Genomic DNA, 18,890 nt, shown 5'->3' on the forward strand with positions numbered 1-18,890 from the left:
AGGGAAGCCAAATCTAATGGATATGGGATCCCTGATGATCAAACCAGTACAACGGGTGATGAAGTATCCCTTGTTACTCTGTGAACTCTTGAATTCAACTCCTGCTTCTCACCCTGACCACAAGGCTCTACAAGAGGCCCTTTTTGCTATGAAAAGCATTAATGTGAACATCAATGAACTTAAAAGGAGGAAAGATTTAGGTAAGAAAAAGGCACAGTAAATTCTTCTGTCTGTAGGTTTGGGCTGGCAGTTACAAGAGAGGTTTCAGCTCCAGTCACATTGCCACAACAGTTTTGGAAGCTTGTATTAACTTGTATAGTACACTGGGCTTCAAGAAAGTAACAGATGCCTTAATGTCACTTGTCCTCAGCAGCTATGCTATCTGACAAAGGATGCAGACTCCAGAAACATGAAAATGATGAAAGAATTCATGTCATATCCATGTTCATCGTCAGTTATGCAGTTGCAAACACTGATAATAATTAAGACGCTGTGATAGCACTATTTCTTATAGACTTGCCATGCTGAAGCCTTAACTTCACTCTTCTCAAGGCTAGCATTGATAACAGGGTTTTCATCATTTTCACACAAGATTACAGCAAGTGACATCAAAGTGTCTGGTCTCAAATGGTTTCATATTTGTATCCCCATCCCTGTGAAAAGCCCTGTGAATACAGACTATTAGTGTCATGAAATTCTCTCTCTGCAGTGCTGAAGTATAAGAGGAATGATGATGATGAAACCCTTAAAGAAAAGTTTTCCCGACTGAATATTCACTCCATTAGCAAGAAATCCAAGAGGGTCACCAGCCATCTGAAAATACTGACGGGGGGAGAACCTCAGGTACTTACTCATCCAACTGCAGATTTGCATTGACAGCTTCAGTTCTGCTTTTGCACTGGGCATTTTTAAAGACATTTTGGAAATACAGTTTGTGGTGTTGCTTTTTTCCTGCATCATTTATAAAGTCCTTTTCTGAGTGTCACGTAAGACAGGAAAGCTCTTTGTGATTGAAACAGAAAATAGCATAATGTATTCTCTACCTTTTCCTCTTTTATCTAAGTTTCTCAAACTTCTGATCTTTAGCAGAGAGGAAGCGACCGGAAGTTTTGTGAAAATCAGCCTCTGATCAGCTCTTTGTGGATAAACTGGCAATCCTTATTGTTGGTTTTGTGAACAAGTTCTGGCCGTTTTACTCTGCACCTAACATTCAGGTCCTGAGCCCTGCAAGGAAGATGAGCAATACTCCTGATTAGTAAAGGCCACGGCTTTTGCCTCCACATGCATAAGGATCTGTAACCATCAAAATTACCAGAGGCAAAGAACCCTGGGATAAATCCAATGGGGGTTGGGTGGCCAAAACCAAAATGCTCTTTCATAATTTCAAGGTTGTGCTTCAAAACCTACCAGGATAAACACATTCAGAAGAGCTCCAGTCTGAATCTCAAAGAAAATCAATTATAACTGACCTTGAAAATGGTATCTGGTGCACCTCCCTACAGGAGATAGCTGATCGTGGCAAGGTCACTTGCCTTTCTAGATGTGACTTTACAAGATTTGTGCCGTTTTTTTCCTGTTTTGTTCTTTATCAGTGGTTTCCCCCTTTCTCTGACGCAAATTACCCACATTTATTTTTTCTGCTTTTTTTATTTGCACAATGGAAATTTTTGTATTTTCACTGGTTTTCCCACCAAATCCCATGGCAGAGTAGAACACTGACAAGGCTATATAATCAAAGAAAACTATGGAATTAAACTTGATTAAGAGAAGGTGTGATTTTTTTAGATGCCTTTTTTTTTTTTTTTTTAATTAACCTTAAAATATTGGAGAATTTAGAATAAGGAGATACGTGTTAAAGATTCAGCCCTCTCTTCTGCTTAAGTAAAGAAAGTCTTCAATTCACATCTCTGAAAAATGCTGTGACCCTTACAGCAACCCTCCTGAAAAACAGACCAGAGATTTCTCAATTTCCTTAACTAAAAGGTAGGCAGAAATAAATGTATTTTCAGGCTGCACAAGAAAAGTAGAGAAGCTCGTTTCCAGCTGCAAGAGGTTACAAGCTGAAGAGCTGGCGTGGCTCTAGAGCTAACAGCTCCACCTACAGCCTGCCTGGGAGAAATCTCTCCATTACCCACCCGAATGAGCATGCAGGGAAATAATGCTATGACATAAAACTATATTATATTATCACCACTGTTCCCCCAAATGGAGCAACAATATACAAAGAATTGAGAGTTTTACTGATGCATGTAGATGTGCAACTGTTTGCTTCCATTCGGTTTGGCAAAAATTAAAATCTGTCATATTGCCCAGTGTCTTTGACTCTTCTTGGATTAAAATTGGAGTTTGGGGGAATTAGGGACCAATCTGTTCTGCTTTCAAAGGGAGGAGTTCAGGGAAGGTTTGGGATTTTTCCAGCGGAGCCCTAGGCACTTCTTTAATTAGCCAGACTCCAAAATAACAGTGGAAACATCTATTTTAGGTGAAAGATCAAACCTTTAATAGGGAAGAAAAGCTGTTTCGAAGCTTAGAGAAGACTGTGAAATTGTGTGTGAAGAACATTTCATCCTCCTCGCAACATCTACAGGTGGGTACATGCCTTTATGAAATCCGTGGCCACAAACCACGTCCATAACCAGTTTAGCAGACATTTCTGCCCCTGGTTAGGCAACACCAAATTATTTATAAGCAGGCTTTTCTACATTACACTATTAAATAAATCAGCTCTGATTCTGCTGCATTACTGGGCAAAGAAGTTATGAAGCCCATTCTTCTGCTTTTTTTTCCTCACATAATTAGGAACCAGGCTCTGTGGAGACCCATGGATACAGTGCAGTAAAGAAAGTGCTGTCTGGTAGCACAGTTACTACTTTCAATCACTGTGCAAAGCTGTCATATATACCACATACAAACCCTGCAGTAGAGCACCAACTAGTTGTCATAAACAGTGGCAGAAATGAGTTGCAGCCACATGAATTAAAATGTCCTAAAATATGTGTTTTGGACATAAGGACTCCTTCCTTAATTCTCTTGCTAGGTGGTGTTGAGGGCTAGCATTAGATGGACAGAGTTCTCAAGTGCTGTAAATGTTTTTGCTTTAATCTACCCCTCAGAAGATGTGGGTTTGCTGGTAACTTACCAGCTTTTTCCCTCTCGTGGGCAACTTGTCAACTTTGTAGAAGCCACAAGGTGTACATGTGCCCAAGCTGGACCTGGAGTTTATTTGAGAGGTAGGCAAGATCAATAGCCAGCTGGCCAGAGCTTATCGCAAACACACCTTGTTTGGCTCAGCAAACAGGGGAAGGGCTGCAAGCTCAGCCGACAAAAGTTGTTGCCTGTAATGGTGTTGACAGTTCCTTATCCAAACGGATGCACACTTCATTAAGATTAAAATTCACTGTAAGTGAAACACACTGTAGTCCTACTTGGTCCTCCAAAATAGGCCTTTCAGGGTGCATGGTGCTTGAGCTGGTGTCTTGCCGAGAAGTAGTTAACTTCCAGTGGGACTTACATTAGATTGGAGCACAGTTTTTTTCCAGTTGAATATTAACAACTTTATTCTTCAATAGTTTGCATTGAAAATAGGCAAAACACAGAAACGTATTTTTACAGTAAACAATCCCACAATGGCTGGAAACTGCACAAAAAAAAGCAAATAGGTATGCAAGATGGAAAATATTTCTGATTCCATCAATAATATTGCAGTGAATGAGTGAATGCAGCACATTAAAACAAATTGTAATGTTTTTTCATCTTCCTACCATCTTCTCATTTAGGATTCCATACACCTGGCTGCACAGAACATAACTGGGCTTCAGGAAGTCTTGCAAGACAAAGAAGATGAAGTCAAGAACCACTCGAAAAAACTAAACAATACTGCAAATCTCTGTGAAGACCTTGTAAGTTTATGCAACACCCAATGTCACACAGATAACTGCCTGTGAGAGAACAAATGTATGTAAGACAGACAAGACAGAAAAGAGCAAAAAAACACCTTCAGGAATACGTTAGGAAAGATAGATGAGTGTTTGTTTGTTTGTTTGAGTTTCTGTAGGAAATCAGATAAAATTCAGTTCAAGTACATTGTGTTTCCCTGAAAGAGCTAAAGAAAACTTCTTAAGCTAAATTCCTGTGTTGAAGCTAAAGTCTTTGTGCTAAATTTGCATCTTTCTTCTGAGCTTCAGACAAGAGCAGCAGATCTCTGCTTTTACCAGTTTTGTTACCAATATTCACAGTTTCACAGTGACTTTTGCAATCTTTGTTAGAGTCATGAATTATTATTAGCTCCTAGAATCACAGAGCCGTGAAAATCTCAGTTTTATTACTTTTTCAAGTAAGTTACCATGCTTCATATAGAGAAAAGTTGAACAATCTGGATATAGACCATAAACATTAAAAAAGAAAACAAATCACCCAATAAACTGTAAGATTTTTCACATATTCTCTGGCTTTCAGGGTCCAAAGGAACTCTAATGCCTGTCTGTACTAAGATCCACTAAAATGTCTCTTCAAACAGCTCAGGCTAGAAAAATTCAGAGGTGGAGGTTTTCTTATGCCTTCCTAGGTCTGTGCTGACTAAAATGCAGCTATTCAATCCTTTCCAAAAAAATGAAAACAGCATCTGCCAAAAACCAAAAGGATTTTTGACAGACCGCATCCTCCCAGATAATGACAGGGAAGTGAGATGGTGTATTTCCATTCCTTTGAAGTTCCAGAATTTAAAAAGAAACTCAAAAATTAGTTGCGATAATTAGATTTTTTTTTCAATATCTTTAAAATGGATGAGTGCATGAAGTAAAGAAGAGGAACACCTCTATCATTGCAAAGATGAGTGTGTCCAGAACGGAAAATGTTCCTTCCCCCTCTCTGCCCCACCCCTCCCTTTACAGAACCATCAAAGAAAAGCAGAAGAAATTCCACAAGAGGTAGAACAGAAAACTTTTCTCAAAACTAAACTTCGTAACTCCTATTGACTCATAACCCAACTGCCCTGAAGGTCTTTGTACTTTACAAAAAGAAACCAACATTTTAATAGTATTTAACTGTGGACATTGTTTTAAACCATGTTTATTTCTATTTATTTTCTATTTGTTTGTCTGTCTTGGATTTAAAACAGACATACTTTATCTTCTATATAGTTAAAACAAACTAACAAACAAACAAAAAGCTGTTGTACTGATGTTGAAAAATGAATAGCTATTTGCATGTTTTCCTGAATCAGCACTGGGCTCAGAGTATGACATTTCTATCCTTTTGTGCATTTGTCAATAATGAGTATATTCCTCTCATGTTTTAGGGAAAACTTTAGGGCAGAAATCCACAAGAGCCTCTTCATTTCCAGAAATCAGGACCAGCAGTTTGGAAAAATTGTTTTCTTAACACATCAAAAATTGCTTCACTATACGCAGCCTAGTTTTTCAAGTGGAAATGAAATGGAAACTACCTAGCCAGTGCACATCAACTTGGCCTTGGGAGAGCATTTCTGGTGCTAAAATGGATGTGCCCTCAACCGTGGGGTGCTACAGAGGGGAAGAGGGATGGTTGCTCTTTTATTCTCACAATCAACCCGACAAGTTATTTCACAAAAACCATCCAAGGGTTTTAACATGATGATGAGGTTTACTCAAGAAAAGCCTGTTCTATATTTGAACACATGGCTATCAAAAATAAATGTTATTTAGTGCGATATTAATCCTTTGAGACAATTAGAGGCTAATGGAAAGATCTAAGAAGGATTTTTTTACCAGTTATCTAGTTTTGCTGATTACTAGAGATAAAACCAACAAGCATAGCACAACTTAATCAAGTGATTGTGTTTGCTTAAAAAGGAATAGAGGTACGGCTATTTCTAGTAAAAAAAAAAAAAAAGAAAAAAAAAGAAAAAAAAAGAAACCTTTGATACCATTCAAAACAAAGACTGCCATTTAACAAGATGTCAATGTCTCTAGACTACATGGGCTGGAAATCTCAGTTTTATTGGAGTGTAACACTACTAGGCACTAAAAAGCACACTCACCTGTTCTCCAACTTCAGTATTCATGGTTATCCTACACTGACCCTTGCCTCATTTTTTCCTCCATGGTAACACAAAGGGCAGTATCACCAGCTGCATGCTCCAAGGGACCATTTCCATTATCAGAGACTTTAAGAGGCAAACCTGTTACCCCTCCTTTGCAATGTTATGAAGGAACTTCTAACTCATGCTAGACCCTGTGTGAAGCTGCCCCTGACAGCAACACTTTGTGAAGAGCCAGTAACAGATTGCTTGTTAGGCTGCAGTCAGGCTTAACCTGTTACTGGGTCTGAAGAACTGTTTGAATGAAACAATCTGTAGTTCTGTTTTATTACCTTTCCAGATGGCTCAACTGGACAAGCTTGTTTTGATTCCTCTCTCAGCACTACAAGCCTTGTTTGCAGGCCCACAGAAGCTCATCCAGAAGCGCTACGACAAGTTGTTGGACTACAACAGCTACCTTCAGAGGTCAACAGGAGAAGAGCTGGACCTGGCAAAGAAAGACTATGAGGCTTTAAATGCACAGCTAGTGGAGGAACTTCAGGTATTCAACCAAGCAGCCAAAAAGATTGTGTTGAACTGCCTGTATTGCTTCATCACCCTCCTCAGGAATATTATGGCTGCAGCACTTCAATCAAATTCTTCTGTGGTGGTGCCTGTTCCAGTAAGTACATTAGAAATAGGCATAGCTCTGTGTATATGGCTCTTTCTGCGTGATTTGGGTAGAGATATGTAGGACACGTACCTACATGCTACACCAATTTTACTTGGTCTGCTAAGCAGTCAGGCTTTGGGATTTTTTTTTTTTTTTTGCAAGCCCAGCAAAGTTTTAAGTTTGCAGCTTACGTTTTGTCAGCCTGGACTTTTTGCTGAGAATGATCCTAATGCAGCTGCTCCAGCTATTGCAGCAAAGGTAATGGCGAGAACATGACAGTAAGGCAAAATGGAGGCGGTCTCTAGCGTTTAACCTTGCTTTTTTTAGGGGGCTCTGCCCTGAACAGCCCAGAAAACAGGGCAAGAGAAATTCTAAGGAAGTTCATGAACACTTCTGGTAGTATTGGATCTGCAGACTCACACTGGTGACTGCAGAGAAGTGGCTTAGGAGATCTGATGAAATCATTTCTATGAAAACCAAGTTGCTTTTAAATCCAAATATGCTGCAGAAGCTCCTGCGCATTAGGAATAGGCAGAAAGGAATAGCTTCGTCTGTGCTGACATTTTTAGAAAGTTACAATCATTTCACTCATGGAGTCAAAGCCACAGCAAGGCAAGAATGTCTATCTGAGCTACACAGAAGTGCGTTAGTTCCTCCAGCCCACGTGACTCTTTCTGTGCAGTGTGAGCATTACCTTAAGATTGTGAAATTATTCTTAATTTGTGTGAAAATTACACAACGTTTGTTTTGTTGTATTTTTCCCTGGAAGACTTGAGCCCTCTTATAAACACACCTGTGACAATGCCTCCCCACCTCCAAACCCACTCACCTGAACTGCAGCCTAGTAACTGTATCTGGATAAGCCTCTACATGTGAAACACGTTGTCCTGAGGCCCTTCTGGAGTATCCCTTTCCACCCAGGGATGAACAAAGCACTTTATAGTCAGGGGCAGCTGAAAAATTGAGAAAGCGAGGTCAGGATCAAAAGATAGAGCTGCACTGTTTAATTGGAAAATGAAGGCTTTTCCTGCAGGAAAAAATTGGATTCCTGTAATTTGGCTATTTCATGCTTTGGAATACACACTATTGCATCAAGCGTTGCTTTCTATGATGCTTTTCCTACAAAATTACCTTTTTTTCTTTTCTGTTTACATCAGCAAATACATTTGGGGTTAGGCATAGACCAAAAGCACTTACCCGGTGCCACAGAGCTTCAGTTTACCCCTCTATCTTTAATCTGGTAGCAGCACACAGTTGCACAAATGCACAGCTGTGGGGTAAGCTACTCCAAGCCTTACAGCACATTGGCCACTCTGTGATAACTGCTGAGATGAGCATTTGCATCTGAAAGCAGGTGGCTCAGTACTGTAAATGCAAGGCTGTTCATTTACATTTTTGTTGCTGTTTAGAATATTTTTTAATGGTTAACTTAAATCTCTATGTCCTGTAACTCTAATAGTAATCATGTGAAACTTTTTTAAGCACAGGTCTTTCTTTTCTTTCTGCCTAGTACACTATAGGATCTGCAGGAAATTGCAGTAACTTGTCAGGTTTTGTGATTCCTAGTGTTCAGCCCATTAAACCAAATCTGCTGTCTCAAATCTCCTTACCATTTTGTTCATGAGATCTAACCCACCTTTGTGTTTGCAGCTGTCTTCCTCAAGCATCTGTGAAGTGCAGAATCAGTTGATGGAGGAGGTTCACAAGCTGAATTTTGTAAAAGAAAACAGCAGCGCAACCTTTATTGAAAGAAAACTGAGCTTTGAAAAAAAGAAACCTGTCCCTTCTCCAGTGAGTATCATACATCTGAATCGTATATGAATCATCCGCTTTTGATCACTTTAGAGACAAATCCATATTTATGCCACTTAGAGGGCTTGCTCCCTTCATTGGGAATCTGAATTGGGTTATTGGAACGAAGCTGTTCTATTGACCAGTAGCTTCACAAGATTTTTGATGCTGTCTTCATGTTATTTTGAAAATCTGCTTGAAATCACCTTTGATTATCCTTAGGTCTTTAAGCACACGGTAAGTCCAAGGCTGCATATGCAAAACTGGATCATTTCTCTTGTTAAACACTCTTGCAGTGAATCTTATTCTTTGAATTCAGAACTTTTCCTGATTCTTAGCTGCAGTTCTGTTTATATTTGTGTTTACACATGTATGCCCACACATACACCCCCACAGCAGAAGACACATAAAGTCCAGCAGGAAATCTGCATGCCTGTGGTTCTCAACCTTCTCAGACATTTACAGAGCTTTCAGGCATCCAGTTTACAGTACAATATAAAGCCGTATATATATACAGTACAATATAAAGTCAGCTGCAGATTTACAGGAGAAGCCAAGGAAGTGGGAGGATTCACTTTAGCATCAGTAAGGCACACATACTCTTGTGACTGTGGTATGTCGGAGTCACACTGATGTGCAGCACTTCCATCTCTGCCCTCTAAGCAAACTGACCGAATATGCTTCCAGCAGTTAATAGCACCTTGCTTATATAGCAAAATAATTTTGTACCATTCGGTTTCTACGGAGTTTTTGCCTAGTGCCTTGTCGTGCAAGTTGTTATATGACCCTAGCATACCTCTGCTAATTTTATTATGCTTTTTGTAATTTTACATAGGAAATCAAAGATCATCGTTAGTAAAAACAATTAAAGCTGTTACAGTTCACATGCAGAACACAGGCTCTTGTGGAGTACTGGCTAAGAGATAATTCATTATATTCCTGTATTTCTTTCTTTGAAATCTGCCCTTTATTGGTCAGCTATTAATACAACAGTTGGGCAGGCCCTGGCTGCATATGCAAAGGAGATTTGGTTACCTATAGCTGTGTAACTAACTCCTTGATCTGTGTGTAAGAAAGTAGTCAGCTGCCACATGCAGTGTACACTAGTTCCTTTTATGCATCTGTGCTGTTCTAGAAATGGCTTCAGCATTATTCCTAGTGAATAATTTTTTTTTCTTTTCAGCTCGAATCCCCACGCCAAACAGAAGCCGACAGGTCCAAGCTGCTGTCTACGTACAGCACGGAACTGCTGTATCAAGCTAAGCGCAAGTGCAATGCCACGCAGGAATTCGATATTGATTTGCATGAAGGAGAATTGGTGGCTGTCGTGGAGCAAAAGGACCCCTTCGGAAGTACGAGCAGATGGCTTGTTGACACAGGAAGTAAGTTCTTTGCACAAACATCCCAATAACAGCTTCCCTTTGGGCTATTGATTTCTTTTCATTTTCGGCCCCATCTGTTTGCCTCTGTCATACTGACAGCTGCATAAAACAGTTGGTTTTGAAATCATTTAACTGTATTTTGCTGCTTATTTTTTCTCTTTCTATTCTGATATGTAGACCTTAAGGGGTACGTGTATTCCTCCTTCCTGAGGCCTTACAATCCAGCCAAAGTGCAGAAAGATGTAACAGAGAACAACTTCTGGGATGATGATTTTGATAATATCAGCCTCTTTGTCTCTTCACGGCCCTCCTCTGACAGCAGCACAAGTCCAGGGCACAAGAAAAGTGACAGCAGCTCATCTCTTCACTTCTGTGAAAATCCGACAACTAATGGCACAGGGACTGGTGCTTTTCCGGATATGGATGATCAGCAAGTAAGTATAATACCTGTTGTGCCTGTCTTCTTGTTTTTCTTATTTCAAATACAGAATTATACTGATTATAATTTAAATAATTATTTAAATAATTTAAATAATTTCCTGGAAAAGCCTTGCACTAATCTCTCAGTATGATGTAGGAATTTGATATCCTGTCTTCTCTGGCTTTCTTCAATAGCTACAAGGTAGGAAAAGATACACAGATAAACTGTGAATCATAGTCCTGTCTCACAGAAGACACACCTTTGCATCACTTCACCACACGTACAATGTCCCAGAGTTCTCCCTTTGCAATCAGTTTGGGGATTTTCCCACTTAACTTTGACAAGACAGCTGGGGCAAAGCTGATCAGCAAGGCACAGAAGTACCCCGTTTTTACCCTCTCCAGATCTGATCGCTGCAGATAGGATCTCTGGCAGCTGAGAAGATGGCTTGAGGGATCTGTCCTAGCAGCTGCCACATTTAAGTGCGGGAGCTTTAGGAGAGGTGATTCTCTACATGGAAACCTTGCTGGAAATTCTTGGGCTTGTCCAAGGCTGCTTGGTGTGACAGCAACAAACACTTGGTATGAGCTGAAAACCTTACTGACGTAGCGCTCTCTTTTGTTGATACCTCAGAGCTTGTTTTGTTCCTTCCCATGCAGAATTCCTCAGATCCTTCAGTTTTACTTTTTGTTTTGGCCCTGTTCTTTGTACTCTGTGCAGCAATTACAGACCATGCAGTTACGTAGTGGCTCAGATACGTTCTCACACATTTATATATCCAGAATTCACGCTAACACACAATGACAGGATAAAATGTGGCTACATTTCTGAATTCAAGTTTTGTTTTCTTTTTTTTTTGCGGCTTTCCTTTTTCAGACCTTCTACGCTGTTTATGCATTTCAAGCAAGAAATGATCAGGAACTCAGTCTTGAGGAGTACCAGAAGGTTAGGATACTTCGTTTTTCTGACCTGAGTGGCAATAAAGAATGGTGGCTAGCAGAAGCCAAAGGTCAGAAAGGATATGTACCATCTAATTATCTCGGGAAGATGACATACGCTTAGGAACAGAAAGGTCCATTCAGCGCGTTTCTCTGAAGCAGACAATAATAATCTATTACAGTTTGCAGAAAGCAAGGCAAACTCACAATTGACTGACAGAAGCCATGGCATCTGGTACAGTGCACACATGATATTGAGAACCTCCATTCTCCAAAAGCCATCACCTTGTCAAGACCTGAGGGAGAAAACATTTAATAGGAAGACTGATTCTGATTAACATCTCGAAGAGCTGGCTTTTCTATTACCCCATAATTTTCTCTTCTGTCAGTGTCCTACGTCAAAAGTCAACCTACAAGTACACATTGCAGCTAACGTTATGTTTTTCTTTCATGATATTCAGCAAATAATATTCAAGATGAAGACAAATAGCCTTGAAAAAGGACAAATCTAGTCTTCAGGGATTGTAGTTCAAAATGAATTATTCCTAAGCCCCTACCTTGATGAACATAGACAAATCTCAATACTCAGGGCTTTTCCATTGTCTTTTTTTATCCTCAGCCACTTTTGTAATGAACCTTTTTCTCAGTGACAAATATTGAAGTGGGAAGAGAAAAAGGGTTTCATTTTCATAGGAAACATTTCAATTTAAAACATACTGAGTATGTTGGTGCTAGTGGCTGGTCTCAGGGAAGAAGGTATATTTAGTTAAATATGGAAATGCGTGGAGAGGAATAGCAGGCACAAGAAACAGGTAACGTGAAATAGGGAAGTTATAATTCTCAGAAAAAAAAATCACAACTACTTCATATGATTGGCAATAATTTGTAGCAATATGAATGTGCCTCTAGGTTTGAAATTACATGCCTCTAGACTAACTGTGCTATAGTGCAGGACGTGTGTAGTGAAACAAAACTTGTGTTATTAGGCTTGGGAATTTATTAAGCTTTGGGGAAAAAAAAGTGAAGCAATGCCTTACCATGAATATTTACTGTCTATCTGACTCCTTAGGTCAGATACAGAGATCTTACTGTCTAGTGAATAAGCTAGGATTTAAGATGTGTCAAAATTTCTCTTCCAGAAAAAAAACACATTCTCATTTTGAAAGTGTCTAACATTAGAGTGAACAGTGAGTGAAGAACATATTAATGAGCCGATTTACAATTTGCAAAACTCAGGGTCAGAACCCCTGTATTTTGCTAAGGTATCTTAAAAACCGTTAAGGTTATTTTAATAAGTTAAAATGGTTCACATCATATCCTCAGTGAGCATGAGAAAACAAACAAACAAAAAAAACAAGGAGTGACATGATTTTCAAGTCGTGCTTCTTGAGGTTCACTGCCTGCAGCAATCCTTAGGTCAGGCTGGTGCCCTACACTTGAGCTAGACCGAATGGTGATCTAACGATACGTCATTACTATTACCATTGATAACTGAGTGTTCATCACAATCTATTTCGATACAGAAATGCCTAGCCCCTCTAGTGATGAATGAAGACCTTATTGTGCTAAGCACTGCATAAAAGGGGGGAAGAAGCAAGAGACTAGGCCTAAAGCAGTTAGTGTAAGAGAAAGATAAAACTCCTGTCAGGTATTTTCTGTATTGCTTCATAATTGCTTATTACTGACTGACCATTAAAGTGACAACATTATTAAATTTGATGAGGGGATGTTGCTGATCAAGGGTGTGTGGATGAAGAAATTGTTCTAAAGCTATTGTGCAAGTTTCTACTTCCTGTAGCTGAAGTGCGGGGTATGAAGATAAAATGAACCCAAACCCTTCCTGAGATATAATAGGAAATAACCTGTCAGCAAAGAAAGGATGAGAGAAATTATGGTAGCTGATGCAAAAAATTGCTTTTGCTGCACAAATGAATCTAGTTGCATTTTCTTTAGAGTCCTGTATTTTTCTTTCATTTTACTGAAAAGGTGAAGTTCTCAGTTTTGCTCAGATGAATGTAGATCGCAGAGATAAGATCCTGAAATCTATGCTGGATTAAATCCTATGACAGAAACTTTTTGAGTTCTCTGAGATGGACATCCAGAAATCACTATGTGAAACACTGTGAACAATCCAATGACCAGTAATAATAGATATCATGTGGTTTTGCCTAACTTGTACATAACCTTATGCATTTCAGTCTTGCCGTTTGCAAGCAAAAAAGGTTCCTATCCCTTTTATTAATGGATGAAGCTGTTTTTACAGAAAACTTGTTATTATTTAAATGGAAAAAACAAAGCTGGGGTGCAGGAGGGCAAGCATCAGCTTGGATGAATGAATTGAAACTACAATTGATTCTGCCCTACTGTGTTTTCCCTGCTTCAGTGCTTATATTTTAAGATTGCGGGGAAGATGTATACAAGAAGCTTTTCAGCATGCCTTACGTTTCAGAATATTTTATTTGGAGATGACCTATTTGCAATAGCTGAAACAGTTTTAGAAATGACTGAATTGTGTTTAATAGGTTCAGTGCAGTCATGTAAGCACAATGAAGAAGTTTAGCATTTCAGACAAGAAAATTAAGGGACAGAGTCAGAAAAAAAAAGTCTGAAGTGTTAGTTCTGAGAACTCAGCTTGAGTCATACGGAGGGCTCTGATTTTGAGTGTTATGTATATTCACGATGAAAAATCAGGCTCTGTGAAGGTGTCTCAAAGTCTATTCAAATGCTGCTTTCCAAAATGTTTACTAAGGATCCTGAAGTAAAAAGAAATGAAGGATGAAATATAATGGAGCTTCCCACCTCTATTTCACTGAATTTTTACAGGATTTGGGAACTCCTAATAGGCTATGAAATCCTAGTCTATGGTTAGTACCCTTAATTTTATATTGTGGGCTAATTTATATGACTTCATTATATTCTTTTTATCTTTACAGTATCTTGGAATTTGCTAATTTCACTAATAATCACTTTATTAAGTATTCACATAGATTGGCTTATTTAATCATCTCAGGAAGTCAAAGTTTTGTGTGTTATGATTTGATATTACAGGTATATGGCAAGCTTTTATTTTTCTTTTAAACGAATTAATGCAAACTGCAATCACTGCAAAACATGAAGAGATGCTCTTTGAATCTAAAGCCTTCCTACATTAAGGAGATTTACAACAATTCAAATGAGACTTGCTTAGACACATTTTTGTTAAGGTCACGCTTTAAATACTAGGAACTGAGATATGTTAGTTCTCCAGAAATTCCTAAGAACTGTGTAATGTTTTTGCAGCAGTTTCTTTCATGTGAAGAAGGTTACAGTATTCTAAGAGCTTTCTTGTTCTCATTAATGACAGAACTAATCTATTTTGATTGAAGCAGGAACAGGCTACAGTTTTATTAGACTGACCTTGCATATATTCAAATATGCATTTTACTTACTTGAGCAGTTGTGACAGCAAGCATGTGCAAAAATTTCCAAGATTGGGTCCACACAAGCTAAAGTGTTTGTCAAATCAAGGGCAATTCACTTTATTTTAAGTGTTTTTTAAGTGTTGACATTGACAGCCTGGAACCCAGCAAACGTACAAGCCAATGAACACAGCTTAGAGTCTTTGGCAACTGTGTGCTTCATTGCCTTCCCTCTGCTTGGAGGGTGCTTGTGCACTTTAACTAAGGAGTCACCTTTTCAGCACAAACACAGGTAGAAGAATTATTCCTTCTGACTTTGTGATTGAGTAATTAGCACCTTCGAATAGTAAAATACACTTCTGCTGTCATTTTAAAAGAGATTGTAAAAATACAGATATGTGAAATGAACTAGACCTGTGAAAGAAAACACAGCCGTAACAATGCTTGTGCTTACAGATCTATTATTGATGATTCCTCTTACAGTACTGTTCATAAATGGTGAAAAATCTTCTTTTAAATTATTGTAATAATAAAAATTTATTTTTGTAAAGATACGTTGTCTTTTTGTTTTGTTAAAACAAACAACAAAAACAACATCAATGAGACTTTTTCCAGGAGCAAAGAGCTTTATATGCTACCCAAAGTCTGCTTCTTCTGTTGTGAACTATAAAAAGTGTCACTGCAAAACTAGCACAGCAGAGAAAACAGACAGTTGCCTCAAACAATATTCTGCATATTTGGTATACATCTTAGCTTATCTATTAATATGTTAGAACTTGCTCAGTACTTTTACAGCAGTGAGATCCAAAATACTCTTCAAGTTTGCAAATATCACATTACTTCTGTTCTTTTGTCGCTACTTCTCTGGTTGTGCCCGTTATTTTCTGTCACATCCAGCCAGAGTTCCATCATAAGCTGTAATAGAAAAGAGGTGTATTACTGACGTAACAGAGAGCTGTGTGTTTGATGCCAGCATCTTTCCTCTTAGACCTGGATACCACCAGCAGTCCCTAGTCTAGCCAGAAGTGCTCATAGAAACACAAAATGGTTTGGGTTGGAAGGGACCTTTAAAGACCATCCATTTCCACCCCCCTGCCATGGGCAGGGACACCTCCCACCAGACCAGGTTGCCCAAAGCCCCATCCAACCTGGCATGTTCGTGCAACCAGAGCAAGTTCATTCACATTACTAAGGATGTCAAAATCTGGGCATCTATGAATAACATTCTATTTAAGTGGAAGTACAGTATTACCATACCAATTTATAAAATCGGTAAGAAAAGTCAGTTAGCCATTCTTACAGTAAGTCACAGAGCAATCTGGTTTAGGGACAGAAAACCACAGAACTGTTTTCCAATTATTTTTTCTAAATAAATATGAGATACACTTCTCAAAATCCAAAGGACCTTCCTTCTTTCTGCCCTACACAGATCTTCAATCTGAAGTGCAAATTCAGTTAACAGTCCTGTGGAACGGATCCCTCTCCTGAAAATACAGTTGTTAATTCCATCCTAACTATAACTTCAAGGCAGAAAGCAACTGTTCCCTTCAATCTACTCTGTTTTTCAACAGTGTCTATTTACATATTCAAGCTAAACATTTGACTTAAAAGACGAGGTCTATGCTATAAATCCCTCCTGATCTAATACTTCAAAGAATCACAATCCTAATTGACATTTTTATACCAACAGAAGGAGACTTTATATTTCATTTAGGAATCAGGAAAAGTTACAATGGAAAAAAAAGTCCTTTGCTGATACATGTTGCAGTTCTTCTGCAGATTTTGCTAATAGAGCAGCATCAACAAGTCCAGCTAGACTTGGCTTTATTAGAAGAAAACGATGGGGATTCACAAAAGGTATAGCATATGTCATTGTATTCTAAATGAATAGATGACCTACAGCCAACTCATACCTGGGTTTTAGAAGTAAAATCATCAGGATGCACTCAAATCAGGTCTCAGAGGTATTTTAAATGGCACGAGCTACCACAGTTTGAAAACAAAGATCTTTTTTTTTCCGCTTTTGTTCACCCCATACAGTGTACCTAAAGAGAAACGCAGAGTTCAGATGTAAGCTCCTGAACTCTCAAAAGCAAAACTTTATGTATATTCAGAGGCAAGATGGGAGCAGCTTACGTCTTGAACCTTCCTGTGGGAGCAAATTATACCACTAGAGTGAATACTTTACATAGTAGCACTCCAGCCATTAAAAGAATCAATCTTCATACTCTGCTTCATAGCACATGCAACATTCTTCAGACTAACATTTCACAAGAAAATTATGCCTCCTGTTTGCAAATGAAAACTGGTTCAATGTCTTTTCCTACTATACCACCATTAAAAACCTCCTCTGATAGGGAGCAGGAAAGATGGGCTGATCAAAAAGCACCAGAATCCAGAGCTTCTTTCTCTTCCTAATGCTGTTATTTTTAAATTGTCCTGGAAGCTGCAGGCACTACAAAGACAAAACCTTCCTTTTTTACCCCACAGGAAATTATAGTTAAAAAAGAACAAAAGCTGTCAATGTAACCAAGGCTATCCTGAGTAAGTGAAGCTATTCCTTTGGATATTTAAGGAATCTTAGCCTAAAATCTTAGTTGCGGAGAGGGGAAAGGAGGTGAAGGAAGTAGCTGCATACTACAGCTATTTACACACACTTGAAACATAGAACTGGTAAGAAAAGCTGTAGTTTTCACCTACCTCTTAAACTCTGAGGTGCTTTCATAATTAGAGATGCTCCTCTCAACAGAGGGAACCGAGAGGGGATTGCTGCAGGCTGGTCACAGTCAGCAAGACTGAAGATCCTTTTCCAGTTCTTGAGAGCTGAACAAAACATGGATCATCTGGGACAAACAGAGCGAGCACAGCTGTGAACAGTTCAGGGGTGTGAGTGGAGAGCTGGAAGATATGACACTTTCTCAAGTACCTGTGTCTTAATAGCAGCATATAAAGCATTATGTGTTGCCTGCATGTGGCTGGAACGGGTTCAAAGACGCGTAACAAAATCCAGCAGGATAAATGAAAAGAGCTGAAGGGAAGCTTGTGGGTGAGAGATCTAGGGTCTAGTCAGGAAAATGACACAAATATCTCAGCAAGAAGCTCCTGAGAAACAGTCACAGCGTGTACAAACCTTCACTGTAACAGCAGCCAGGCTAAGTGCAAGGCTGTATTGGGGGCTTACGCTCTGCAAAGGGAAGAGAGACCAAGCTGATCCCACCTAAAGCTCTGGACATGGGAATTTACCATACTGAACTTAAAGAATACCCCAACAGAGACAAATACTCTCTTTTCCCCCCCCCCCCCCCCCCACCCTTTTCAAGCTCTCAGCATTATTAACAGGTAGGCAGAGGCCCCAAGATGCTTGCAGGATACAAGTCACCTCTAACACTGCCAGTGCCTGGATGCATCCCAGCTCCTCTCTTGCAACAGTCCTGCAGCATCTGCTTCCTCTGCTCCTGGAACCGAGACACTAAGTAACAATGCAAGGTAAACACAGATATGACAGTTAACATGGAAGGTGTGTGGAATACGTCACTGGTTATAAAAAGGAAACTTTTCCTATGCAGTTTTTTTTTCATTATTCTTTATGAAAAAGCATGAACATTCACTTCCATGATGGACTAAAGGAATACATTCAGATTTCTGAAAAACCCTTTTCTATTTGAAAATCTATGCTATTAGGAATATTTTGGACCTATTTTAACATCTAAAATACCATATATCACTTCTAAATACACAAGTAAATTAGAGTGGGAGAAAAAAAAAAAAGCAAGTTTGTGAGTTGGGAAGAAAGGAAAAAGGTTTCTGAATATCCCTACCCAAATCAAACAAACCAAAACCCCTTTGTCTCATGAATGCTATGAGATGGACAGTGGGGTGGCATATTAGGATCTCTGTTCTGGATTACATGGGTCCTAATACTTGGCCTCCTGAGTTCCAGATCCTGGCCCTAGCACCTTCAGGCAGTGTTGGCAGGCTAGCCAACCTGACATGCAAGCAGCGAGGTTGCCATGGGTCTTGACATTAATACACATCTGACACTGTGAAACACCAAAACTGGAGGTTGTTTTGTAGTTTTTCCTCCAGTTATAACTTCAGAGATCAGACAGGTGCCCTAGGATAGCTGGGTGAGGCCTGTGTCCTTTCATTTCTTTGTGAATACACTTCTACAGCCAGGAGATTGCAATCAAGTTCCTACAAGCTTAAGATTCTTCTCCATCTCCAACATGCCCTGGCACCTCTCTCCAAGCTGCACCTGCAAATCCAACACATCTCCCCATAAGCCTTGAAAG

General features: G+C 39.2%; 1 protein-coding gene and 1 long non-coding RNA gene across 2 annotated transcripts in view; one reads left to right on the plus strand and one right to left on the minus strand.

Moving 5' to 3' along the window:
* The window catches only part of ARHGEF38 (Rho guanine nucleotide exchange factor 38), a 37,539-nt gene extending 22,391 nt beyond the window's left edge, over nucleotides 1–15,148 (plus strand). The window contains exons 6-14 of the mRNA XM_084517224.1: nucleotides 1–200; nucleotides 710–843; nucleotides 2,483–2,587; nucleotides 3,777–3,899; nucleotides 6,357–6,677; nucleotides 8,319–8,459; nucleotides 9,643–9,841; nucleotides 10,019–10,275; nucleotides 11,139–15,148. Coding sequence (XP_084373350.1) covers nucleotides 1–200; nucleotides 710–843; nucleotides 2,483–2,587; nucleotides 3,777–3,899; nucleotides 6,357–6,677; nucleotides 8,319–8,459; nucleotides 9,643–9,841; nucleotides 10,019–10,275; nucleotides 11,139–11,324 — 1,666 coding nt within the window. The 3' untranslated portion in view covers nucleotides 11,325–15,148. The remainder of the gene's footprint in view (nucleotides 201–709; nucleotides 844–2,482; nucleotides 2,588–3,776; nucleotides 3,900–6,356; nucleotides 6,678–8,318; nucleotides 8,460–9,642; nucleotides 9,842–10,018; nucleotides 10,276–11,138) is intronic.
* Nucleotides 15,043–17,292, minus strand: LOC311435811. Its single transcript, XR_014692415.1, has 2 exons — nucleotides 16,512–17,292; nucleotides 15,043–15,513 (listed from the first exon to the last, which is right to left on the minus strand). It is a non-coding gene; the product is annotated as an uncharacterized lncRNA (long non-coding RNA).
* Nucleotides 17,293–18,890: the final 1,598 nt, after the last annotated feature.

The sequence above is a fragment of the Aythya ferina genome, assembly GCF_964211825.1.
Source record: "Aythya ferina genome assembly, chromosome: 4".
NCBI classification, from domain to species: domain Eukaryota; kingdom Metazoa; phylum Chordata; class Aves; order Anseriformes; family Anatidae; genus Aythya; species Aythya ferina.